At 41.7% G+C, this 24,681-nt stretch overlaps 4 protein-coding genes across 6 annotated transcripts in view; 1 reads left to right on the forward strand and 3 right to left on the reverse strand.

Annotated features, from left to right (window-relative positions):
- Positions 1-4,551: 4,551 nt before the first annotated feature.
- Positions 4,552-9,422, reverse strand: pnpla1 (patatin-like phospholipase domain containing 1). 2 transcript variants are annotated; one of them, XM_086116188.1, is made up of 10 exons: positions 9,073-9,422; positions 7,619-7,847; positions 7,309-7,541; positions 7,143-7,208; positions 6,856-7,065; positions 6,607-6,667; positions 6,242-6,499; positions 6,047-6,161; positions 5,489-5,611; positions 4,552-5,384 (listed from the first exon to the last, which is right to left on the reverse strand). In XM_086116188.1, the coding sequence occupies exons 1-10, from the start codon at positions 9,196-9,198 to the stop codon at positions 5,228-5,230; spliced, it is 1,578 nt and encodes a 525-aa protein (XP_085972314.1). In that variant the 5' UTR covers positions 9,199-9,422; the 3' UTR covers positions 4,552-5,227. The 2 variants fall into 2 exon arrangements, with proteins under 2 accessions (XP_085972314.1, XP_085972306.1); XM_086116180.1 differs by lacking the exon at positions 9,073-9,422 and having other exon boundaries at positions 7,619-8,048.
- A 135-nt stretch (positions 9,423-9,557) lies between these two features.
- Positions 9,558-18,351, reverse strand: etv7 (ETS variant transcription factor 7). Of its 2 annotated transcripts, none has more exons than XM_086116202.1 (8): positions 18,054-18,348; positions 17,820-17,955; positions 15,841-16,005; positions 15,608-15,766; positions 14,777-14,878; positions 10,889-11,031; positions 10,710-10,810; positions 9,558-10,637 (listed from the first exon to the last, which is right to left on the reverse strand). In XM_086116202.1, the coding sequence occupies exons 1-8, from the start codon at positions 18,093-18,095 to the stop codon at positions 10,448-10,450; spliced, it is 1,038 nt and encodes a 345-aa protein (XP_085972328.1). In that variant the 5' UTR covers positions 18,096-18,348; the 3' UTR covers positions 9,558-10,447. The 2 variants fall into 2 exon arrangements, with proteins under 2 accessions (XP_085972328.1, XP_085972336.1); XM_086116210.1 differs by having other exon boundaries at positions 10,453-10,637; positions 10,710-10,766; positions 18,054-18,351.
- A 160-nt stretch (positions 18,352-18,511) lies between these two features.
- On the forward strand, positions 18,512-21,156 carry ube2t (ubiquitin-conjugating enzyme E2T (putative)). Its single transcript, XM_086116234.1, has 7 exons — positions 18,512-18,643; positions 18,915-19,024; positions 19,847-19,916; positions 19,985-20,090; positions 20,189-20,287; positions 20,518-20,601; positions 20,880-21,156. Exons 2-7 carry the CDS (start codon positions 18,916-18,918, stop codon positions 20,997-20,999), a joined length of 588 nt encoding a protein of 195 aa, XP_085972360.1. The 5' UTR covers positions 18,512-18,643; position 18,915; the 3' UTR covers positions 21,000-21,156.
- A 30-nt stretch (positions 21,157-21,186) lies between these two features.
- The window catches only part of lgr6 (leucine-rich repeat containing G protein-coupled receptor 6), a 38,476-nt gene continuing 34,981 nt past the window's right edge, over positions 21,187-24,681 (reverse strand). Inside the window, exon 18 of the mRNA XM_086116223.1 lies at positions 21,187-24,582. Coding sequence (XP_085972349.1) covers positions 23,336-24,582 — 1,247 coding nt within the window. The 3' untranslated portion in view covers positions 21,187-23,335. The remainder of the gene's footprint in view (positions 24,583-24,681) is intronic.

Consider the following 24,681-nt stretch of genomic DNA (forward strand, 5'->3'; position numbering starts at 1 on the left):
CCAGAAATACACAAGCCATTGAGGAAAATCAACATATTTTCCCGAAATCCCCGATGGCCACTCCGCCCCTGTACTGGACACACACACTGCTCCAGTGTGTATTTTTTGTGGCACATTTCACCTCACTGAAATGAGCCTAGTGTATTTGCCTGACTGTTGAGTCAGGCTGGTTTTGAAATGGATGCCCTGCATTGTGAAAGCAATGACACGCTTCTGTGAATTTAAAAACAAAAACAAAAAAAGACAGTTCCCTACTTTGATCAGTCTCTCTCTGTCTCTCTCTCTCTCTCTCTCTCTCTCTCTCTATATATATATATACCTGTATATTACATACATACATATATAAACACGTATTCATTAAAATGTAAATGGTGCTCCCCAGTAAAATCTGACATCTGTTTCACTGATTGCGTGAACTGGATTAATGAGAATTATCCCCCGTCAGACCTCACAGATTACCCAACTTCAAGATGGATAAACAAACAGTCAGGGTAGGTCACATGCATTCGGAGACTCCCAAAGCAACACATTTTAGACCACATTTTCCTCTTTTTTTGTTCTGGTTTTACTCAGCTCTAAGGTCTTTCTTATTTATGAATTGCACAGTCACATCCCTCTGTTTTGGTGCATCGAACATCATGATATTGCTGTGGGCTAGGGGAAAAAAAATCGAGATGTTGGATTCTCAGTAATTACTGCTTTATTTGTTTGGATTCTCAGTAATTACTGCTTTATTTGTTTGGTCCATATGCAACACCCAATAATTCCCTCGACAGCACCAGGTCACTTAGTTCAGAATGAACGTCACCAAAGTCACTTGATCAAGCAAGAATGTAGAGATGAGGTTGACAATTTGGGGCCCATCCAAATTGTCCATCACATTAAAACGTATTTGGTGCCCACCAAGATAGCCATAAATATCGTCACATGCAAACAAGCACTTTAATGTGCAGTGTTGCCCATCTCCTGCCATACAAGAAGAGTTAATGTCATAAGTAAGGCTTTATGCATCACCGAGCACATAACATGGCTTTAATGCCTCCACTCTCCCTCTCAAGTGTAATCAGAGGGTAAAATACACACAAACACAAGCTTGCATGTATGAGAGCAGAATTATAGTTTCCAGTGAAGCGCAAGATTTTAGGTTTTTTTCCCAGTCTTGTATTCCACAAGACTGGAAAAAAAAACAAAAAAATCTTAATGTTCCAGGCCCAAATTTTTGTAGTATCGTATGTTGAAAAGATTTTCACTGTAGTAAGTTTTGATATATCCTTGTATTCAGTATTATCACTATGAATTGATCAATTTGATATTCTGACATCATGCTCTTATTTAATTTTTAATGTTTCGGCTCTAACATGTCAGTAATGATGCATGTTACATTACCGAAATGAATGTGCACTCTATTATAATTACAGATGAAAGAAAAATGAATTCCTGACACCTTTCATTTCTTTCTGAATCAATGGTTTATTCATGGTTTTGCTGTCTCAAATTAGTGAAGAGTGTGGGGTCCATGAAGTCCGAGCAAAGTGCTAGCAAATGTCATTCCTTATCACTTGTCGACAATCTTTAACTGATTAATGAGAATATTTCACATGTTCAATCGATTTGGTGATTTACACACTTGCACAAAGCCCTTGCTAGACGGTAAAAAAACGATTTTGGAGTGTGGGAACTATATTCCGTGTAAATCATGTAAAATTTGACTGATTATCGTCAGTAAAAGAATTCTAAAATAAAGGATTAATTACACCTATACCTATTTTATATCAATAAGTGTCACCCAGAAAAAAATGTAACAACCACTCTACCTACATTTACACCAAAAAAAAAAAATGAAAGAAGCTCCCCAATAAATGCAGGGTAACAATCTACAACCACTTTGATTGGGTAAATTGCAATCATGTAGTTGGGTTGAAGAAGACTGAAGAGTACCTTACATAAAGTGAATCAGGTTTCGATCACATTTTTGGACTTCAGCTCTGCATTCATCATCATCCTGGAACTCCTCACCTCCAGGCTTTTCTAGCTCAGTGTGTGTCCCCTATGATCTGTCAGTGGCTCCTCAGCTTCCTGTGAAGAAGGACACAACAGATGAATTGGAAAGGACATCATCATCATACACTATCAGCACTGGGCCCCCCACCCCCCTCAAAGATGCATCCTTCTTTCCGCTGCTCTTCTCCTTCGACACGAACAATAGCACCTCAACGCACCCAGCCGTCAAGCTCAAAGTTTGCAGACGACGCCACAGTCATCGGCCTCGTCAAAGATGGTGACGAGTCTGCATACCGATATGAAGTGGAGCAGCTGGCGCTCTGGTGCAGCCAATACAATATGGAGCTGAAGACGCTCTGTACTGTAGAGATGATCGTGGACTTCAGGAAACATCCTTCGCCATAGCTGCCTGCCCCTCACATTTTCCAACTTCCCTGTGTCAATCGTCGAGACTCCATTCTGAAAATGGCCCAGCAGAGGATGTAGTCCTGAGGCTGCCACTAAAGGACAAAATCCAACTGCAACCGACAGTTAGACCTGTAGAAAAAAAGAAAAACAAATCATTGCTACCACCCTACACACTCTCGAGGACTTGCACACCACAAAAACCAAGACTGGCACGGAAAATCCTACTGGACCCCCACACCTTGCCCACCACCTTTTCTAGCTACTCCCCTCATGTACGTGCTATCGAACCATGGGCACAAAAATCAGCAGACAGCTTCTTCCATCTTGCAATTAACCCCTAAATGGTGACTCAAATCTAGAGTAGTCTCTTTGCAAATTTTGCACACCCCTGTGGCACAGTATTACTGCATTGATCATTGTAGATCCAGCTCCCTACATACTTGAACAATTGTCATTGATCAATAGTCCACAGCACCAGACACTTGAAAGCGCTCAAGGACATTTTGTATAATTGCACACCATAAGTTGCAAATTTCTCCATTGTTAGACAAATAAAGGTTTTCTTATCTTATCTTATCTTATCTTAATCATCGGTACTGGTCATTTTAAAAAATGGTGCAGCGATTAACTGCACCAACCTTCATTGTGTCATATTGCACCACTGATCACTTTATCGCTTCTCGATGACTCTGCACATTGTCGCACAAGCTGTCATTGGGCAGTACTACTGCACAATGGTACCCTTACATTACGGAAAGTCTTTCGCAACTTATGTCATGTCTTTGTTTATCGTAGCTGCTTGTTATTGCAATACTAGGGTAGCTCATACTACCGGAGACAAATTACTTGTGTTTTACATACTTGGCCAATAAAGATGATTCTGATTGGCTACATTTTTATATATCGGCCTCAGGTAATAGAGTGGTCAGCTCTCAACCCGAAGGTTGCGGAGTTCGAATCTCAGGCCCTGTGAACACGTCACAATGCAGACCCCCCCCCCGTTTCTGCTATGAATGAAAGATACAACAGTCAAAATGTGTGATGGCAGGGTTAGCCAAAGTGTGGTTTCTGATTATTGTTTGGGTCTCAAAGTAGGGTTTCAAACTCACTCTTGTAACCTCGGTCATATTCTCATGGTCTGATTTCCCATTGAAATCATTGAACGGCGGAAATGTCAACCAGTGACTTTTTCCTTCACTACTGTGTCATTGAAAACCTTCAAATGAAATAGCACCAGATTGGGTTTTTTTCCACTTGACATTGCATATAGTCAAGACACATGCGCGTGCGCACACACAAACACGCACACACTTTACAAAAGCAGCTGCTTTCCGGCTGACTGGCTGGATCAATGGCTTACATAGAGAAGCAACAGATGTGCGTGTTATCCGTATCATCCGTCCACAGTCATTATATAAGAGGATCCACCAGCAGGTAATAGGGCAACCGTGTTACAGATAGCAAACAGTCTGTTGCAAAACACTGCCAACACATTCATTCATCCATTCGGAAAGGGCTGAAGAGGTAAGCAGTGGAACAGGATATCCTTGCAGAGCATCTGTAGGTCAACAACCTCATTGTACCTCAAAATGTATTAGTCATGATATTTTGGCAAAAATTGAGCATAAAAACAAAGGGCAATTGAGTTGCAATTTTTACATCTGCTTGAAGTGTAACCTGGTAAAGAGTTTGGAAAAATATACACCAAGCTTTAACACCTACAAGACTCTTTTGCTGCTTTGTGCTCAATACTCCACACAGTGGCCACCTTATGCAACTACATTTAATGTATATTGTACAGGAAAACTATTCTAAAAAAAATAAAATAAAAATTGAAGTGGGGACCTGCATGTGAACGTGAGCTACGGTTGGACTCCTTTTGCCTTGAACGGGTGTGTGACAGACAAGCAGCTGGGTTATAGTGTTAGAAATGCAGAAGTTGCAGCATGGCTGATGCCCAATACAAATCAGAGTGTGAGACCAAATAATACCTGCTTTGAAAATATGTCCATTTCTTATATAGGAACTGTGCAATGCTGCTAAATGGTGTCGACACCCCCCACCCCTCTTTCTAAATACAGCATTTTAATGACATGTCAATGTGTAATTCATGGCAAAAAAGGTGATGGAAACATTCAAGTGTGGGGCTATAGCCATGGCTTTATTGATAGTGAGCAACACTCCATATCAGTACATGCTAAAATAGTTCACGGGATAACAAGCACAATTACATACATTCATTGAACACTTAAGACAGGTATCCTCGTGCATATGGGGTGGGGAAGGGGTATTGTGGGCCCCTCATTTTAAAGTGGCACCCGAACAGAAGCAAAATGTTTTCTGCACCAAATCTCAACCTTTTCACCCCAGGCCACAAGATCAACATAATCATTACAACTTCAACATATTTCACTTAATGCATTTGTGAAAGGAATTTTGAGTGTCTGATTTAAACTTCTCATGCAGCTTTGGAATTTACTGTATATGGCTGCACATTTGGTAGTTTAACTTTCAACAGCTCAAAACTGATTTGGGTTGATTCAATTAGTCACATCATGGCTCGAGAAAACTACACGGCATTTAGGAATTAACACAAGGTAGCAAGTCTCTTGGCAAGGACGTGAAGAGAAATTGCTGGACATCACAAAGTGAAATGAAATCAAAAAATATTTTCCTGCACAATTTGCTTTAATGAAACCTTCCTTTGCAAAAGAATAAACTCAACCTTTCGGTTGCTTCAGACACACAAGTCCAAGACATTCAGTGCACAGATTTGTCAATGAGCTTTGTTTAAAAAAAGTCTTGAAGCACTGTCACGTTACAACGCTCGTAAAGGAGGTTTGGACCGCAAACTTCCGAACCTGACACTTTCAGGTCGGGACAGCTCCTTGTGACGCGGAGGGCAACTGAGCTTTAGCGGAACCTCATTTTGAGCTTGTTTCATCACCATAAACTTCAAAATGATGGGCAACACCCTGCATGGTAGACCAGAGCAGACAGGAAAGATTAGTACACACTTTAATTTGAAAAGTAAAAAACAATGACTGATTCCGATGGACATTCAATCAAGATGTCAAACCTGTTCTTGAAGTTCTTCGTTACGGTAAAGAAGAGGATACTAAAAAAGAATATAGTAAACTGTCTCAGGCTGCACCAAGCCCAAAATGCCACCGCTGGAGTCCTTTGGGACAGCAACCAGAATCTGCATAGCAAGATCAAATAAAGTGGAGGGTCATTCAATGCTTTAAGGTTTTATGCTAAATGCATCACAAGGTACAAGAGCAATAAGATGTCATTCACATGTCAGCCATCAGGACGGAATTCCTCAATGATCATGTTCACAACCTAAAATATTTCAGCGTTTGATGTAGAAATGAAGGACCCATTCCAAGCAAATTACCTGCGTATTAAGCCACTCAACTCTAAGTAGCAACATTTACAGTTTGCCTTTCTCTCTCACGCTTCACGCCAGAACCGTTTGGAAACCTCAAAGCTCAGTATTTGATGGGGGGGGGGGCACCTAAAGGGTTAAGTGTTAAAATGTGAGGAGAACATTCTCCCCAACCAACTCCTCACACAAATCAAGTTACTGTGTAAATAAAAGTCAATAGTCATCATAAAAATCATGTGATCTTACATTTCCTTGGTCTCAACCAGAGTCTGCAACATCAGTACCATCGGTAGCACCAAGTCGGTCAAGAATCCTGAAGGGCCAAGCATGCTCCCATACATTGTCATATTGCCCATCAGAACTGTCGCACAAATATCACATTTGACTGGAGTGTTCCTGAATGCGGCTGAGCTAAGTGGAAAGCAAGAGTGCCGTACACACCATTCTTTGCTGCATCAAATGAGAGGGGTCGTTCCGCAGCTGGAGATTGAAGCTCGGCAGAAGTGTTCATCTGCATGTTTTGGGTGCCTTGGAAAAAAGACAACTCCGTTGTCCCCATTTCATCCTCCTCCTCATCCTCCTCCTCCTCGTCGTCATCCTCCGGAGTAGTCTCTGGTAATTTAGGAGTTTTAGTGCGACGGCAGCAAGTGCTCTCTAGTTCTTGAGGGAGTGTGATCATTTTCATGTTTGGGAGAAGCTCTGCGTACAATGAAAGGAACGACAGTAAAATGTAGATGAGATATCATGAACCCAAAATGAAAGAACAACTTCTGCTTGTGTGTGCTTTCCTCAAGATGTTGACTAACCATTTCTCAGAAGAAAATGAAAGGCATCTTTGTAGCCACTGTGATAAGCTTGCTCCACAGCCTGAACATACACATGTTTGGAAGGGCTTGTCAATAAATAAATAAAAAAACTACCGCCCGAGTTGTATCATGAGGTTCAAAGTAAAGGGAACGGTCATGTTAATTATTTACACTGGGAACTACCATTCCGCTCGGGGCACGGAAAAGGATCAGCGTTAATCAGCAATCCACCGAGATGAAAACACTCACATCTGGCTTTAGGGGGTAGAGCGCATTCCAGAACCTTAGACCGTTAGCCAAGTTGCCTTTCAAGGTTACTCCCGTCACCACCATGTCCAACATGCAGGGCTTGTCTCGGGGACAGATGTCAGTCTCTCCGGAAAAGGGAGACACTGTTAAAGTACGGCAGGGTAGCGCCAGAACTGGCTGCATCTGGCTGAAACCTCCATCCATATAGTGCTGGAAAATACGAGCACAGAAACATTACACGACCAACACATTTTTTTTTTCTTCCCTCAATGCAGTCAAATACTCACTACTCCATTGAGGGAGGGAGGCAGCATGCCACAATATCCTGGAACAAAGCAGCTACAAAGCAGAGCCTGAAGTCAAGAATGGGAATTAGAAATGCACAATTCAAGGACTTATTTTATTTTTTTGAAAGGTGAAGAATCAATCCGTTTAACCTATAGTCCACCTCACCTGTACGACATCATCTTTGGACCGGTACTCCGTTATTACGGTGTACTCGCCATCATCCAGGCGGGTCACAGCCACAGCGAGACGACCGTTTACGAGGAGATGGGCATCAGAGGGAAGGTATTTGTGCAAGATGTATTTTAACCAGTGTAGAATATCAACAGAAGGGTTGAATGGTCCAAGTGTGAAGGCCTTCATCACTCTAGCGAAGTTGAGCATCTCGTTTCGCATCGTAACTGGGCGCGGGATTCGGAAAGATGCATTGAAACAACAATTTCAAAGCATATTCGTCAGAAAAGAGGGAGCCACTTACTCAGGTTTATTTCACAGGCAACAGCAGCAGCAACCAAAGACCCCGCTGATGCGCCAAGAATGGATGGTGCCTTGCGCAGTAGCCACGGCGCATTATCGACAAAGCACTGGGCAACTCCCAACTCATAGGTGGCCAAAAAGCCGGATCCGGAGAAGGAAATGGATGACGGCGCCTCACGAAAACTAACGCTGGATTCTTCGAGAACCATTTTAAGACCGCAGTACAAGAACTGTAGATCGATACCAGTGGTGATTAGAATGGCCCCCGTCCCCCCTCAGAAAAAAAAGGTCTCGCCAAGAGAAGTTAACCAGTGAAAAGAGAAGGCTTGATAATGACTCCTTTTAAAGAGACCTCAATTAGCCATAGCATGTTAGTCAAGCACATGTGATACAAGCACATAACACCCTTACTATGAGTCTTTCCGCTCCTGTTCGATTTAGACCCTGAAACTACTCCCCATGTGATAACATTCATGAAAAAAAAAGGTCTGAATGAACAAAGTCAAAATGAACTACGTGAAATATCAAGGGAACAAAATACAAAACATTTTTTACTGCTCTACCAGCGCAGAAGACACCTTGGGTGTGTGATTGAAATTGTTAAAAGTGCCTCAAGAATGTTGTTTTCTAGTTGCACTGGGTGATACACAAATGAAAAAAGTACAAACCACCACCACCACACACTTTAAATTAGAGTTCCAATGTATGTAATCAAAGCTTGCCACGCTAGGAAAAACCAGAACCCACCAGTGTTCTACATACTATATCTATGCACTCACTCCACTCTTTAATTTCTCAGCCACACATAATTATGACATTCTAATTAGTTGGGTATGAATCATGAAGAAAAATACCCATCCATCCATTTTCTGATCCGCTTATCCACACAAGGGTCATGCTGGAGCCTATCCCAGCTGTCTTCGGGCAGTAGGCGGGGAACACCCTGAACTGGTTGCCAGCCAATCGCAGGGCACACGCAGGTGAACAACCATTTGCACTCACACTCACACCAAAGGACAATTTAGAGTGTTCAATCAGCCTGCCACGCATGTTTTTGGAATGTGGGAGGAAACTGGAGAAAATCCACACAGGCACAGAGCGAACATGCAAACTCCGCACAGGAAGGCTGGAGCCCAGATTGGAACACTAGTATGCGGCGGACGCGCCAACCAGTCGGCCACGGTGCCGCCCTATGAAACAATATATTGACTTTAAATACTGTATTGTTTTGGCTTGTTGCCCCCTCTGAACTTGCAGCGACTGATGGGGCGTTGCTGCCATTAAGGTGGGCAGGGTTGTGGACTCAATTGCAAGGAAGCAGTGAGGCAAGGGAGTTGTGCTCACAAATAAGAATTTAATTACAATAACATAAAACAAGGCCCTGTGGAATCACCAAGAAACTAATTTAATGAAAGCTCGCGCCCCCTCCTCCCCCCACACCGAGACAGAACTCACCATGACATGGGTCACAACTGAGAGGCAGCATATAGACATGCAAAAGATCCAACAAAGACTGCATGCAGGCAGGGAACTAAATGCAAACAACCTCACGAGACAATGAGGAACACCTGGACAAGACATGAGTGGCTGAGGGAGGTGATTAGAAGACACAAGGGACCGGGTTGACGAGCACGGGTGGAAACAAACAAACAAAAAAGACCTAAAGGTTTCACAACAAGACACCAACTACAAGAACACAAAACATAACATGAAACAAAACCAAAAACAACTGTCAATGAAAACACAACTCATGTGCAGCCTTAATTCAATTGCGGTTTCTGCAATGTGCTTGTACATACTGTAGATACATTATGTATTCCTTTGAAATTATCCCAAGCTGTCAATCGGAGTAGCTCAACTCAATAAAAATAATAATATCAGAATGACTCGGCTATTATGATAGACTTGAGAAATATTCCAAAATAAAAATGTATACACACTGCTCGAATTATTATTTATTTAAAAACAAAACAAAACAAGAAATGCACTTCATGATCAAAATTTGCATTCTTGATGGACAGGAGTTGTCCTGCACAAAATATATCGCACAAAAAACATTCCATATACTTCTCAAACAAATTATTCTAAACACAACGTATTACAGTTTCTTGCAGGAGAATTTGAACACATGATATCAACAACATGTCGGATAATTCTTTTTCTCCTTGATAGTGTTTGGTGTAATTAAAGCAAAAGTAATGATTCCAAGGGGGAAATTAAAGTGAAATAAAGTACAGTCAAACCTCGGTTTTCGAACGTCTCCTCCTCAAAACTCACTTGTATTCTTTGGCATTCGACTCAGCATGACTTAGATTTGTTCTTGGTTTTACTGTTTGGTGCTTTCTACCGTCTTTATTACCGATTTGTTTTAAATTGCTCCACGTACAGCACTTTGTATGCAGCGATGGGTGTTTGAAAGTGCTCTATAAATACAGTTGAGTTGAGTTGAGTCTCTGTTCTCGACCAAATCGGTTTTCGACCAAAAATTTCGAGTTTTTTATGCCTCGGATGACGATCGAACTTCGGTTCTCGAATAAACTCAGCGCACTTGAATGCACCACTTGACTCCTCTCGCCTTCCTTACATGAAGAAGTAATATGAAGTGAAGTTCCTCGGGTAGACGAGGAAGTGACGCTTCCTCGTGTAGCGTTCCATTGTGAACAGACAAATTCAAAAAAAAATTTTTTTTTTTTTAAAGAGCGTAGTCTCGGTTTTCGAACAGCCTTCTGGAACGGATTATGGTCGAAAACCGAGGTATGGCTGTATTGAGTCAAAAAGTAATGCAAAGTTTACTTGGACTTCAAATGGCTGGCATGACACAGAACTTCTTTTATCTCACCGGAGGGGCAGTTGGAGAGCAATCTGGAGAGGTACGATCAGGGGAAACCTCAAAATGTTCCTCACTCAATTCAGATGAAGGGCTGCTGCCTGGAAAGTTCCTGTCCCGGAGGGGGGAGTGTGCTGGAGACGCAAGGGGGTCATCCAGCTCTTTCTGGATATCTTGTGGTGTTTTCAGGAACCTGACAAAAACCACAAGCTAGTTAACACTGAACCAAATAAAAGGAAGATGACAAATATGAAGAAAAAGAGACCTGAAGAGGAGTTTTTGTCCTCGCTCCTTCTTGATGATGTTGAGTTTGTAGTAGTGCCTTAGAGCACGAGACATTTTTTCGTAAGTCATATTTTTTCGGTTCTACGGGGGACATGTGTCATCATGAGTGTGGCAGGGCCCAACTTGTCATATTTGAATGGCACAAAACTCGGTGCTCACCTTGTGGTGTCCCCACAGACGAGCAAGGCCGTTGGGATCCACCACCCGGAAAATTAGGCTGCCACGGTCTTCCCATCTGATGTATTCTTCATACTGGTCATCACACAGCAGCTTGTAGACATAATCCCACAGTAGCCTGCACTCTGCTCCATATACAGGAAGAAAAAAGTCAAATTAAACACAAGCAAGTATCATCATTGTAGCTCCATGCAAAACAGTTGGGACGGGGGCCTTAATTCATTTTTAATTTGTATTGCTTCTGAGGATATGAGCAGGTAGATCGGCCCCAAAATCCTGCACACACATTTTGCGTGAAGAAGGGTCAACATTGCAAGCATTGCAATACATTTGCTTACAATGGTACCTTGTTTGACGAGCTCCCCGCTCCCTCCCCGTAAAAAAGGTTTTGGAGTTATGAGCCAGCTGCGTTGTCAGTTTTTTTGCTTTGTGTTGCGAACCAAAATATGAGTTCCGAGCGAATTTCAGATACAGTGATGATGAGTGAAGTGGGGATAAAAAGGAGAGAAAAAGAGACTGTCTCTCTTTGTCTCTCAATCTAGCTCTCCTTTTTTGCACTTTGAGCCATTTACTCAAAAATATGTAGTCAAATACACATTCACAAGCAACTACCGGTACACTTGCCTAAAACTCACGTCCTGATGCGCACAAGAAGACTAAATAACTATATACCTGATGTCAATCACAAGGCCACACCTCTTAAAGGAGCACTTCCAACCCTCCAGTTGCTGTGAATCTGCTTTTCCCACACATACAACAATTCTGATGAGGGCTATTTTTTTCTTTATTATAAACACAAAACAAAAAATTGTAGTGTTCTTTTTTTCCCCGTGGGCGAAATGGATGAATGGGATTTCAAATAATTTTAATTGGAAATACTAGTTTTATATACAGCAGTGGGGATACATAGTGGATGGTTATTTGTCTGTCTATGTGTGCCCTGCGATTGGCTGGTAACCAGTTCAGCATGTACCCCGCCTACTGCCCGAAGACAGCTGAGATAGGCTCCAGGAGCTTGGTCACGCAACAAGTCCAATTCAAGGAAGCAGTGTATTTACCAATACAATTGTGCCGCTAAATGGTTGTGAAACAGGTTTGTTGGGTGTTCCCATATCATCATTATATCATGTTCATCTTAAAACACGGCAAACAACATGACAAACCCTGCATTCAGCTCAGCTGTTTTCTCTGTATGTGCAGCCACTGGCATTCTAGCCTACTTAGAAGTAGGCCATCATCATGTTTTTCTTTCCTGCTTTGGCTTTTACATCTGTTTTATGACTTTAAATTAAATTTGCTTTTCTGCAGAGAAATAATAGCGTCTCCAGCTTGATTTATTGTTGTGTAGCAGTGGATTTTGATTTTTTTAAAATTATTTCCATAGTCCAGTGATGTAGTAGGCCTAAGGTTCATTAAAAAAAAAAAAAAAAAAACGGGAATTTTATTTCTAAAAAAAAAATCCATTCAATATCATTGTAAGGAATCTAGGAAAGTGTAACACTTTGCAGTTTGAAAAACATTACTCGCGAACACTGGTTATGAATCATTTTTTAAGTACATAGATCAACAGGCTGTAAATACATAGCTAAAAGTAAAAATTCTCGTTGGATTCAAAACTTCAATCACTGTTTTCTGAAAAAGAAACACGCACAAATGAATAGAAGCCTTTCTCTCACAGTTACGCTGAAAACAAGTCAATTGAAAGCTTACGACACCGCCCACCCCTCACATACAATGCTCTTCTTTCATTCATTATGAAGCGACTGAATCATTTTGCCTCGAACAAACAGCAAAAACACCATCCCCTTTGACTGTTGAGGTAGCTCCACTACTTTTTACAACTGAATGGAATATTAATGAGTAGGCTTCACACAAGCAGGATTTTGGGGCCGATCACTGATCAGCGAGTTTGAAAAATATGATTACAGATCCGATCAAAAGATGGAGCAAGATACCTATTGGACCCTTTCAGGGACAGCGGTCACCACAGTGGACAGCTTCTCATGTTATCAGGTTACAGGGTGCATGAAAGGGTTAAAAAAAAAGTATATATACACACACACACACTCCGGTTTCCTCCCACATTCCAAAGACATGCATGGCAGGCTGATTGAACACTCAAAATTGTCCCTAGGTGTGGGTGTGAGCGCGGATGGTTGTTCGTCTCTGTGTGCCCTGCGATTGGCTGGCAACCGGTTCAGGGTGTCCCCCGCCTACTAGTCCGCCGCGACCCTAGTGAGGATAAAAGTGGTTCGGGAATGAGGATATATAAATATAAATATAAATATAAATATATATATTTGTGATAGGCCTAATGTGCATGGCTGGAAGTTCATGGACCTTCTGCCTAGTGATGAAAGCAATGTTGACGTAATTACAGCAACAGCGACCACTTGTGGTCTTAATTCAAGAGATGTTGGTTGGTTGCTTTTTTCTATTCCGAACATGCAAATGATATACAACAATATTAGCACATAACATAAAGTCGAAACAACATGGAAAGAAAACAGAACAGCAATTTCACCTACATGCCTGAAAAGGGTTGGGAAGAAGTGAAATTGATTCAATGAAATTGATTGACTCTCCATCAACATTAATAGGCACATATGCTATAGATCAGGGGTGCCCAAACTTTTTGGATCGAAGATCTACTTTTCGATCAACTAACCTCCCAGGATCTACCCGTACCGGCGCGCACGCGCACACACACACACACACACACACACACACGCGCGAAGAATGCCGGAGAATAGACTTCCTCGACGTATGTTTTATGGTGAACTGGCCGGAGGCGGACGCAGGGCGGGGGGACAGAAGAAGAGATACAAGGATCTGCTGGCTGCCAACATGAGGGCCTGTAACATGGAGCCTCAACATTTTGAAGCACTCACAGATAACAGGGATAATTGGAGGGATGCATGCGAGATGGGGGCAATCAATCATGTGGGGAGATTTGAGGATGCAGCAAGAAGACGCCGAGAGCGCAGACACCGAGTGAGGACCCCGCCATCTGGACAGAGACGAATTAGACTTCGATGCGATGTCTGTGGCAGGACATGCGCGTCAAGAATTGGCCTCTACAGCCACCGCCGTACCCACCTGTGATTACTTCCTGAAGGAGGAAGTGATGTCATCGTCGGCAACGACGGACAGCATTAAGCAAGTAAGCAGTGTGTGTGTGTGTGTGTGTAACTTTTTTAGTCTCCCTTTTTATTTGAATTTTTATTTAACAGGATCAAAGACATTGCCTTTTAAAATTTGGATAATTATATGCATGTAAAACATCTAGCTTCAGTGTATTTGCAATTTTTGTCCCCGGCAGGCTGGTACCATATCATCCCCTGGCTTGAATATTCTCAACAGACGTATTGTTACGCTTGCAGACATTTTAGCCCTCCTAATACTGTTTTTTTCTCATCACTGTAATGTTATGACTACAATTTCAAAGTCTGAAGAAATAAAAAGTCAAATAAGATTTCGAATCTGTCTTTTTAGCCCTGGGTTGAATGTGCCCCCCCATCAAAACCCCTGGCCCCAGCCCGGCCCCCTCAGTGAAATTGATCCAGAACCGCCCTTGGTTGAGTGCTGTTCATCACTGCAAATTATTTTAAGATCCCCTTTGCAGCCCAGCTGCATCAAAATAGAAACATTGCTTTACTGTTTAGCCCAGAGGTGGGCAAACTACGGCCCGGGGTCCGAATCCGGCCCGTTGGTCTTTTTAATCCGGCCCGCCAAAGGTTGGTCCACAATTAAGGTTCGATGTGAATGATTGCATTCATTTCAATTGGACTTGTAATGACAGGCATTTCACCGCCAGGTGGCGCATTGACTTGAAGTTGCAGAACACAGGCGGGGGGGACTAAGCCTTACCTGGCAAGCGACCGTCAGGTCTGAGCACCTGCCTTCGATGCTTCTCTTGGCAAGTCAGATTGAGAGGCTCCTCTGTGAGTGTTTCAGTTTCATCTTGGATTTCTTTTTTTTTTTTGTCGAGATACAGAAAAAGAGAAGCAGATAGAGAGGGACAAAAGTCACAAACATGTCACAACCGCTGCTGAAATCAAAACTGTGTGAAGTGCATTTGAAATCTGAACAACCGTGGAGAGTAAAACTGAAACCAAAAGTCTTTCGAGCAAATGCAGTTTGTTTGTTTTTTATGGGGGGGGGGGTGTAAAAACGGTGCAATATTATTAACTGTAAGGCCATTTCTGGCTCCTCAAATTGTAACATTGTTGGTTTCTAAACAATGCTTGGCATGCATTCCCCTTCTTTTTTTACTGGCCATTGATAGTGAATGTGTGAAACGTGTGTACATTTGCAAAGGTTTATGGTGAGTAATAAATTCAGAAGAACACAATTTAGAGGGGCTTTTTTGGTGACAGTTTGACATGCTGACAGTTTAACTTGTCACGTTGTTAATCATCAAACAGCTGCAGTATTTCTTTAGCCCCGAATCCTCACATCAACAACAAGCTTGGGTTTAGTGTGTCAAGAGTAGTAGAGGCAGGGAGGTTTACAGTTTTATCAAAAGTTCACAAAAGCAAATCAATTTAAAAGTCAAATTTCTTTATTATGTTTGCTCAAAAAGTATTTCATGTGTTCTCTCGGGGCAGGGTGTTGTCAAGACATTATATTCTAAATCGACCGACTATACCTCTATTAGTACTGTGCGTGTTTTTGAAGGCAAATGCAACAATGTCTGACCTTGCATGTTGTCTGAGAAGGGAGACAGGGGCTTTTCAGTTTCTGGGACAGACATTGGAGGCCTGTCTGTACTTTGGTTGTGAGACCTTTTTGGGGGTTCACATACAACACTCCTCCGTTGATTGATCACACATTGCAGGATCTCATACAGAACATCGCCTGCAGACAATCAAGTGTTACATATGCTGCTGTAAAAGGGGCCAGTCATGCATAAGACCTGTGTTCAGCTATACCTGAACTGGGGCAGCGGTGTCTGAAGTCCTCCTTAGTGAGCAGACACAGGGCTCGGCCATTCATCTCAAAGCGTCCCTTCTCAGGTCGCCGTAGCGAGTATTCCTTGTGAGCCCAGTGAAGCCAGAGGGAGACATCGTCCCTATCCCACAAAGATGGATTTATTCCTGTTGGCATAAAATGCACATAAGAGTCAGTTGAAAAAGAGTGCTTGGCTTTGTGTTTGTGGGCCAATCCAGAATTGGAGGACAATTTAGGCATTAATCTTTTTTAAAAATTGACCTTTTATTTGACTTTTCTTTTTTTTTTACTCCCATCAAGAAAAATAAGTACGAAATAATCATATAATTTGATCCGTCCAGGTCAACCATCAATGGTGCCACTGGCTTTGTTTTCTACAACCCTATAACATTTAGGCACCTAAAAAAACATATATTTAAAATGCATTGCCACATTTATTTTTAATGACTATATTAAGTACGTTCCATTTTATTTTAATAGGAAGCCATTTTTAGTATTATGTATTTTGAAATTCCAGTAAATCAATTCTAATGTTCGAAGTTTTTTCCCAAAAAACGACATGCTAGCTCTGTTCGCCACTATGTTAGGAAGTACTGTACCTTGATATTGACTTTTTTTCTGATATGAGTGACAAGGCTGCATTGATTTGAGTGGCACATGCCATTATGGTTGTAATTTGAAAATGTTGAAATAAAATGAAAAAAATAGAAGAGGACTTTAGGTCTACCCATGGTGAGAGCAATTACAGTAGCTTAATCATGTCCTCTCTGTTAAGTCATGTAGCTTACTTTTTTCTCTTCCTCTAGATCAGAGGTGGGCAATTATTTTCCCGGGGGGGCCAAATGAGAAGCAGAAAATATTGTGGAGGGCCAGGCCAAAAGTTAGAAATAGAAATAGAAAATAAAGAAGATAGCACAATGTCTTTGTATGCCAGTAATAATGTAACATTCTCCTCCACCATCACACTCAGCACCGGTTCTCCTCAAGGATGTGTACTGAGCCCCCTGTTGTTCACGCTCTACACATTTGACTGCTCTCCGACTCTTATTAGCGGTCCAGTTTGCGGAAAGTTTTTAACATGATAACAATCAAACCATTCTAGGAAATGTTCATTTACTCGAGCCACAAGCAATTCACTCTGAGCACGGAAATTGCCAGAATCGCTTCCTTGTTTTTCAAAGTCTCGTAGATTTGAGTCTTTCCGACTCCAGGCGTCTCCTGAATGTTTCGTACTTTGTTGCCCGCTTCGTTTAATCAGATACATATCACTTTCCCTTCCATGGTCATTACTCTCTCCCTCTTACTTCGTCTTCCCCTCCCTCCCTGTGCTCTGCAACTTGAAGTAACTGCGCCACCTGGTGTTGAAATACCTGTCATTACAAGTCCAAACGAAATGAATGCAATCAAACCTTAATTGTGCACCAATCTTCGGCGGGCCGGATTAAAAAGACCAACGGGCCGGATCCGGCCCGCGGGCCGTAGTTTGCCCACCGCTGCTAGATGGTTAATCAGGTTAGACTAACAGGGTTCCAGACATGCATATTGAGAGACACAACTTAAGTGCACAGTACTATTTTAAAAAAAAAAACGAATGGCTTAACAATTACAAGATAGACATATCAATAAAATCAAACCAAAAAACGTTTATTTAAAAATAGATATCATCGGTTGTAGATTATATGTAAATTGCCAATCATGAGGGAAGGACAAGAGAGAAAAAACATTTTTGATGGTGCTCAAGAACAATTTGGTATTTGATATCATATAGGAATGCCTTTTACTACATTCACGGTTACATTTTTTGTCAGGATACAAGAATTTAGTCAACGAGTGCCTGGTTCTTTATTTCGTGCATGGATTATTTGACATTTTTATGTGTGTGTGTGTGTGGGGGGGGGGGGGCATAAAATGTTCCTGGAATACGCCATGTGCTATAGGATATATATATAACTGGACTCACGGAGCTGTCCGGGAAGATGCCACAGGTCATCCTGTGAGGGAGGGCTGACGTTTAAAATCTTGTCTGGTTGCATGTGATGCCCATTGATTTGCGTTTCATGCATTAAAGTGGGGGAACTTGCTTTTTGACGCCCTTCCTGAAACAAAGTATTCGCGTCCATCACAATCATTGTCACAGGTAATTCCCCCCAAACCAACACAATGTCGACGAGTGCCCCTTCAGAGACGAACTCACCTTCGCTAACAGTGACGTGGACATGATATTCCGGATGAACATGTCCGTTTGCGGCTGTCCCCAAATAAAGAAATAAACAGGCGCACAGACTCACTTCTAATTTGTTTTCCGAGAACACCGCTCTACTATTTTCAAATCCAACCCTTCCGGGAAATGAAAAACGAAAGAAAGATAATCCTCGCGCGGACTGTGCGCAAAATAACTTGATTGGACGAAACACTTTTACGTCTCATCATTATGAAAATATCACGAATAGTTTATTTTATCCCGCTGGTCATGCGAATAATAACTTTCACAACGTTGAATTCACGAAGGAGTGTCTGCAACCTACAGTTTCTAACTAAGCAAAAAGGTTGACACTTTTCAAACGACCGTAAAAACCGAGCATGTTGAATTTTGAACAGCAGATGGCGCAAGCGTTTACAGTGCGGTTAAACATTTCCAACATTCCAAAATCGAAGAGGTAGCATGATGACGTCATGAGAGGGAAATACAAACGAAACAGCGCTTAGTGTTGTCATCAAGCGATCGCCGAAAAGACACAAAGAAGAGGGAAAAAGGAGAATACATCCAATATATTGTCGTGTCGAGTAAGTTGCGTGTAATTTTAACCCCCGTCTGGGTGTTGGTGGCACAGTGACATATTCGTGCGACTTCGGTCACGTCATTAGCAAGCAAGCAGCTATCCAGTGTTCAAATTTGCTACCTGTAGCAATGTGTAAAATGTGCATATGTCGAAGAAAATGCAGCGCAGGTGTCATACACTCGGTATGATATTACGCAGAGAAAAATACATTTAGATATATACATTTAAGATATACAGTACATTTAATGTTAGTTGACCTTCAATTTGTCTAACAGAATGCAGAGAGTTTGCCGTTTGAAGAGAGAACTTGACATGTTGACCAGCGAACCTCCTCCCGGGATTACTTGCTGGCAGAATGACGAACGCATTGACGACCTTCGGGCCCGTAAGTAACTTATTATTCATTTAGAAAGGGTGCACCTTTTTGTTTCTTTGTTTATTTTTGAAGCTCATCGATCAAGTTAATGTTTTTGATCTCCCTGTCTGGACCACAACTCCCGTGACGCACGTGCTCCCTTTTCGTTTTCAGATTCAGCACAAAACAGTCACTTTCAGAGACCCTGACGGTCAGACTCCTCCTTACTTGGTGGATCTCTAGTCATTTTATTGTCCTGTTCTGTGACTGTGGTCTGATGACTTTCCTTTAACTTACTGTCCCTCATAGAAGGTGACAAAATAAAGGTGGTATAGCCACTTGCCTCCAAATTATGGAATATATTAACACTTGAGTGAAGGGCAGTGTAAACCACATTTGTTTTGGCAGGTTTTCCAGTCGGATTTGATTGTTTTGCTTGTTTGTTTCTTGCATTAACTTGTACAATACAGTAAAAGCGCTTTGCGAGTCCATTATGAGTATTGCTACATAGAATAGGTATAAAAAGTGGGGCCAGGATGAATCATTTCAAAAATATTTCCACAATTTAACTTAATTTAAAAAAATCTTTTCCAGAGAGAAATTAAAAATGAATAACTGAGATGATTTGGTGTGCACTGGGCAGATGCTCTTATAAATACTGATGGTTGTGTTCAGAATTGACAGCTTAGATTCAAACTTATTTTAAACTGGGGTCAACAACCATAACACAGTTTACTATGTTTGGGAGGTATTGTTATGGCTTGATGAAATTTATGGCTTGTTTTTGTTATTTTTTTCTTTGCATGTCGCCCAGCTCTCAATTTAACATGTTTTCTCCTTTGTGGTTTACAGAGATAGTCGGTGGCTCAGGGACTCCATACGAAGGTGGAGTCTTTTCCCTAGAGATAAAAATCCCAGAGAGGTAATATTTGTGAGATTTAAACATTTCACTCTTCTTATTGAGACATAACAGCCAATTTTCTGTTGTAGATACCCATTTGAGCCCCCCAAAATGCGCTTCTTGACTCCCATCTACCACCCAAACATTGACACTGCGGGACGTATCTGTTATGAGGCTCTCAAACTCCCTCCAAAGGTTATAACAAACTGGACAAACCAAATTGTATATGTGCACTTTTATTCATGTTCTTTGTGGTTGTGCGGATTGTAATATTTCTTGCTATGTTTAATCAGGGAGCCTGGAGGCCCTCCTTAAACCTCTCCACGCTTCTTACCTCCATCCAACTTCTGATGACTGAACCAAATCCAGATGACCCACTTATGGCTGATATAGTGAGTTGTATTTCATGTGGTGTAGCTCCAGTAACAATCATTCTGCTGAGACGCAGTTATCTATTTTATACGTTATCTATTATACTTTCGAACATGCACTTTCATTGTCTCTTGGTTACATGAGGTGTCCATCACTCTGAGACAACCTTATGTCGTGTCAAAGTTTTTGGAAATCACTTATGATACTATGCACTTGAGTGGAGCACGGCTTTACGTGTGTTGGAATGCAGGCCTCCGAGTTCAGATACAACAAGCAGCTGTTTACGCAGAAGGCCAGGAAATGGACAGAGGAGCATGCTGTTCAGAAGATGACGGTAATGCTGTTAATTCAGTTGTGTTACATTTGATTTGATTTGAATCATGCTAAATCAAACATCGTCTTAAGCCACTTCTCCCAAGAAAAGGTAAAAATCACAGTGCTTATAGAATAATGAGCACCAGTTAATATCACAACAGCTGCGACTATGCTCACACTAGACATATCCTGAATAACCGTTTAGTAACACTATAGGTTTACTAATTTTTGACATTGCCCTTTGAGCATGTAATTGGTGATCAAATTACAAAGTAGTGTACATATGTTTGTGTTTAGGGAATCTTGGAGAGCAGCCACAAAGACAATGTCCCAAATCAGAATGCACCTTCACGCAAAAGAGCTTCTTCTGGTGCAGAACAGGAGCGCTACGAGCTGGCTAAGAGAACCGGCATATAGTTTCAAACACATTTGTTTCAGCCACATGCTCGTCTGACACCCTTTTTTCAATGTATTTTGCATGGTTTTAATTTGTGATTTTGTCATTTGAAATGTATATACATATTTATGTATGTTTGTGTTTTAATAAAGATTACTGTGGTAATTGTGTTTTAAATTGTAGTGAAGGCAGAGTAAATGCTGTGCAGAATATGAGGATCATTTTATTCAGACATATGCTTTTCACTTTATACAACAGTATGTACAAACTACAGAGTAACAAATGTTTTGCTTTAAACAAACTGGATTTATATCTTAAAATCTAAAATAATATATTTGGTGTTTTATCAAAGGGAAATAAAACTGTAATGAGTCAATACTAGGGATGCAAGGAGACCATTTTTTTTTTTGTTCTTTTTCTGACCAAGTCAAAGAAGTGATGGAGGCCAGGAATCATTGTAGCATTTTGCACCTTTGTGTCTCAAATTTTGGGCTCTTTTAACCTTGGGTGTTCAAACTGCTATATACACTGTCTATAAAGACATAGCTTGGAAAATACCTGTTCAACCTGTTCAAATATTAAAACTGACCCCATGATCCAGGTCAATTGGTGAAATGTAACATGATGAAATAAAGGCCATGATAATGACTAAAGATACTAAAAGCTTTATGTTTAAAACATTGGAACTAAATTGCTGTAGGGCTTAAAATACACAAAGGTGAAGCTTTATAAGAATGACATTGCAGTAAAGGTATGACTGTACACTAGCTACAATAAACACTTTCTTTTCCAAGCTGTTTCACCTGAAAACTCTTCTTCTGCTCGACTTCCAATGCCAGCTAGAAACTTGTGTCACTTATTGCTTGTATTGTTTCCTCTTGCATTTTGTTAAAAGGAATTCCTCTTTTTATGGGTTAAACAAGTATTGGACTAACGTTTAGCCAAGTCAGTATTTCTTCAGCAGAGACTGTGGCTTTTTCAATGGCCAATTGATGGCTGGCGCAGCAGTTTGGTTGGTTGTCTGAGGGTCCTTAGCTGCTGCGGAGGCTTGGATCACAAGTTTGGTTATTTGGTAGAGCTGGACCTGGATGGTAAGTTACTTGTGAAGGTGCAAATTCATTGTCCCCAAATGTGGAATTGATGGGCAATTTTTTACCAATGAAAATCACAATTGCATTGATACATTCAAGTTAAATTGAGGTCGTTGTGAATGTACAGTAATTTTTTGAAATGTTAAAACTTACCCCAGGAAAGTTGGTTAAACCTGAGTGCATTAGCAGTCTTGGCTTATGGCTAACATTTGCCATAAACAATCTCAATGAAATATAGCTACAGACACATAATCAACATGATACACATTTGATGAGTTCAACTACAAAGTTAGGTTATAATGATAAACATAATTTGAGCAAAAAAAGAAAACAAAATTCTTAGCTCACTATCAGGATTTCCCCTAAAAAAAAGTCAGTATAGCTTGTCTCTGATTGGAGCAATTGCAAAACAGACCCGTGTCTCTCCTACTTATATTTGAGTGCTTGCTGATAATGTCAATCGTGCCCCAATCTCACCCAATACTGGCATCTGTGCATCCCTAATAGCATGCTAGTTTGGAGGTAGTTGCATATACTGTACACACGCTTGGTCTACCTTTAAATCCCCAGATCATTGGCTAAATTGCAATGAGACATCATTCCTCCCTGTCCCCCATCTTTTTGTGGAGGTGCTATTTGATGTTTCAGACAGAACAATATAAATGACGTGATTTTTTTCCACACATTTGCATTTGCTAGCTTACTCCGATTAATCACCTGAGATACTTGACAATGAATCCCTTCATTGTCAAGTCACTCAAAAGCAGGAATAAACAGAAATAGTTACAGTAATGATAACAGAGCAATGTGTAACTTTGAAGCTGCATGCCTCTGATCAGTCACATTTTAATATAGCATTTATACATATAACTCTGTTTTTGATGCTAGATATGAAGTCCACCCTGCTTGCAAGTTCTCCAAGGTGTCTTCATTTCAATGGGGTCTATTTCAGCTTTGACTAGATCTTTCTTGAAGATACTATATGGAAGTCTGCGACTGCAGTCCACTGAAAAGGGTTCTAAAATTGTCCTCTTTGTTTGCATAATGATATTTTCATTCATTATTGCAGCGGAACTTCTTGTTGCACGTTCTCTTGTTAGAGGTACTCTACCACTCATTGCTTTTCAAGAGTACTCATCTATTCCATGTGGTCTCATTTAGAGGTGCTTTGTCGACTCGGGCCCTGGACTAGTATTGCTGCCACTGTACATGATGACCTGTGAGTGTCTGTAATGCCCTGCTTTTCAGGCAGTTAGCTTGGTCGTTTATGGGTTTTGAGCAAAGGAGTCAGTCATGGTTGAGCGATGCATCGGGCAGTTGTTGCGAATATCTTGATTCAAAGTCTTCAGACATCCTTTGTTGTCAAGGCTCCTTTGTTCTTTCGGTCTGTCTTTACCTCTGACAATGGGTGTCTGGCAGGAGATTAGAGGAATGGAAGAAGTAGCGGAGCACTGAGACAATCGAATTGGGTCCATTTGAGAATGGACAGAGGAGGCCCTACTGCACAGGGTGCTGGCATCGGCCAGCGACAGTTGTGTGGATGTTTCCGAGCAGGAGCTCTTCTCTGTCTCCACAGAGACCAGCGAGTCTGTGGTGCGGTCGCGGTGAAGCTGCAGAGGCCCTTTTGGGCAATACCAGAAAAAATACTGGGAGTGGTGTCGTGTGAAAAGTAGGAAGAGTAGCGGATTCAGGCAGGCAGGTAGAGGCTGAAGAAGCAAAATGATTGATTTGAGCACCTCCTCTCCGACAGATAAGAGGCCCAGGAGTGAGCAGATGGAGAAGAAAGCCACTGGCACATAAAGGAGGCCGTTTGTGAATATTAGCCAGGCGACGTGTTTGATCATAGCACAGTCCCACAGGCCCTCACATTCTCCTCTAAGTAATTGCCAGTATAGTCGGATGTATGAACACGTTACTACGAGTAGGCAGAGGGTGTTCATCATAATGAGCACTAAGGGAAAGACCAAGGAAGATGATAGCTGAGAAGCTGAAGGTGGTAATGGTGTCGGTAGGCAGAAAGGAGATGATCCATACTCCCCAACTCCAAGCAGAGGAAAACAAGCTACAATGAGTGAGAGAGTCAGACACAAAAGTGCAAATATACGCACACTTCTCAGTGAGGACCGTTTGCCGTAGCTGCGGGCACATGTCACGCTTGCTCCGCATTGCACAGCCGCCAACGTCAGCAGCAACACACTTGCCTCGGAAGCAAGCACCCATACCCATCCGGTCACCTGACACCCTGGGCCTCCTTGCCAGGGGGCACCATGTTGGTTAAAGACTCCCATTGTTAAAGCGTCTACAAAGGCCAATGTGCTTGTACAAACACCAGTCAGCAGATTAGAGGCACCCATGCAGGCCACCGTGAATCTTAATGGTGACAATGGGCACGGGGAGCTGAATAGAGAAAGGAGCAGCAGTGAGTTCCCCAACAGTGACACCAGGGAGATGGTCCATAAACCAACACGGACCAACCAACTTCCCAACAGAGAGTCGCAGGGACGGAAAGGACCTGTGACACCAAACATATGCAATCCATTAGGCATTCGAACAAAATCTATCAATTCATCACCCCTAAATTGTGTCCTGGCAAAGTTCAATGAAATCAACT

This window comes from Hippocampus guttulatus, chromosome 1 (genome assembly GCF_054856545.1).
Source record: "Hippocampus guttulatus isolate MCC_2025c chromosome 1, RoL_Hgut_1.0, whole genome shotgun sequence".
Taxonomy (NCBI): Eukaryota; Metazoa; Chordata; class Actinopteri; order Syngnathiformes; family Syngnathidae; genus Hippocampus; species Hippocampus guttulatus.

Excerpts from the sequence above, each read along its gene's own strand:
- pnpla1 (XM_086116188.1), bottom strand. The coding sequence starts at position 9,198 with ATGTCTTGTCCAGGTGTTCCTCATTGTCTCGTGAGGTTGTTTGCATTT. Across the intron at positions 6,668-6,855 it reads TCTACCCCCTAAAGCCAGAT|GCTGTGGAGCAAGCTTATCA; the intron begins GTGAGTGTTTTC and ends GTGTATGTTCAG. Across the intron at positions 5,612-6,046 it reads CTGGTTGAGACCAAGGAAAT|ATTCTGGTTGCTGTCCCAAA; the intron begins GTAAGATCACAT and ends CTTGCTATGCAG.
- etv7 (XM_086116202.1), bottom strand. The coding sequence starts at position 18,095 with ATGTTCATCCGGAATATCATGTCCACGTCACTGTTAGCGAAG. Across the intron at positions 16,006-17,819 it reads GCATCTTCCCGGACAGCTCC|GAATAAATCCATCTTTGTGG; the intron begins GTGAGTCCAGTT and ends TTATGCCAACAG. Across the intron at positions 15,767-15,840 it reads ACACCGCTGCCCCAGTTCAG|GCGATGTTCTGTATGAGATC; the intron begins GTATAGCTGAAC and ends GATTGTCTGCAG.
- ube2t (XM_086116234.1), top strand. The coding sequence starts at position 18,916 with ATGCAGAGAGTTTGCCGTTTGAAGAGAGAACTTGACATGTTGACCAGC. Across the intron at positions 19,025-19,846 it reads CATTGACGACCTTCGGGCCC|AGATAGTCGGTGGCTCAGGG; the intron begins GTAAGTAACTTA and ends TGTGGTTTACAG. Across the intron at positions 20,602-20,879 it reads ATGCTGTTCAGAAGATGACG|GGAATCTTGGAGAGCAGCCA; the intron begins GTAATGCTGTTA and ends GTTTGTGTTTAG.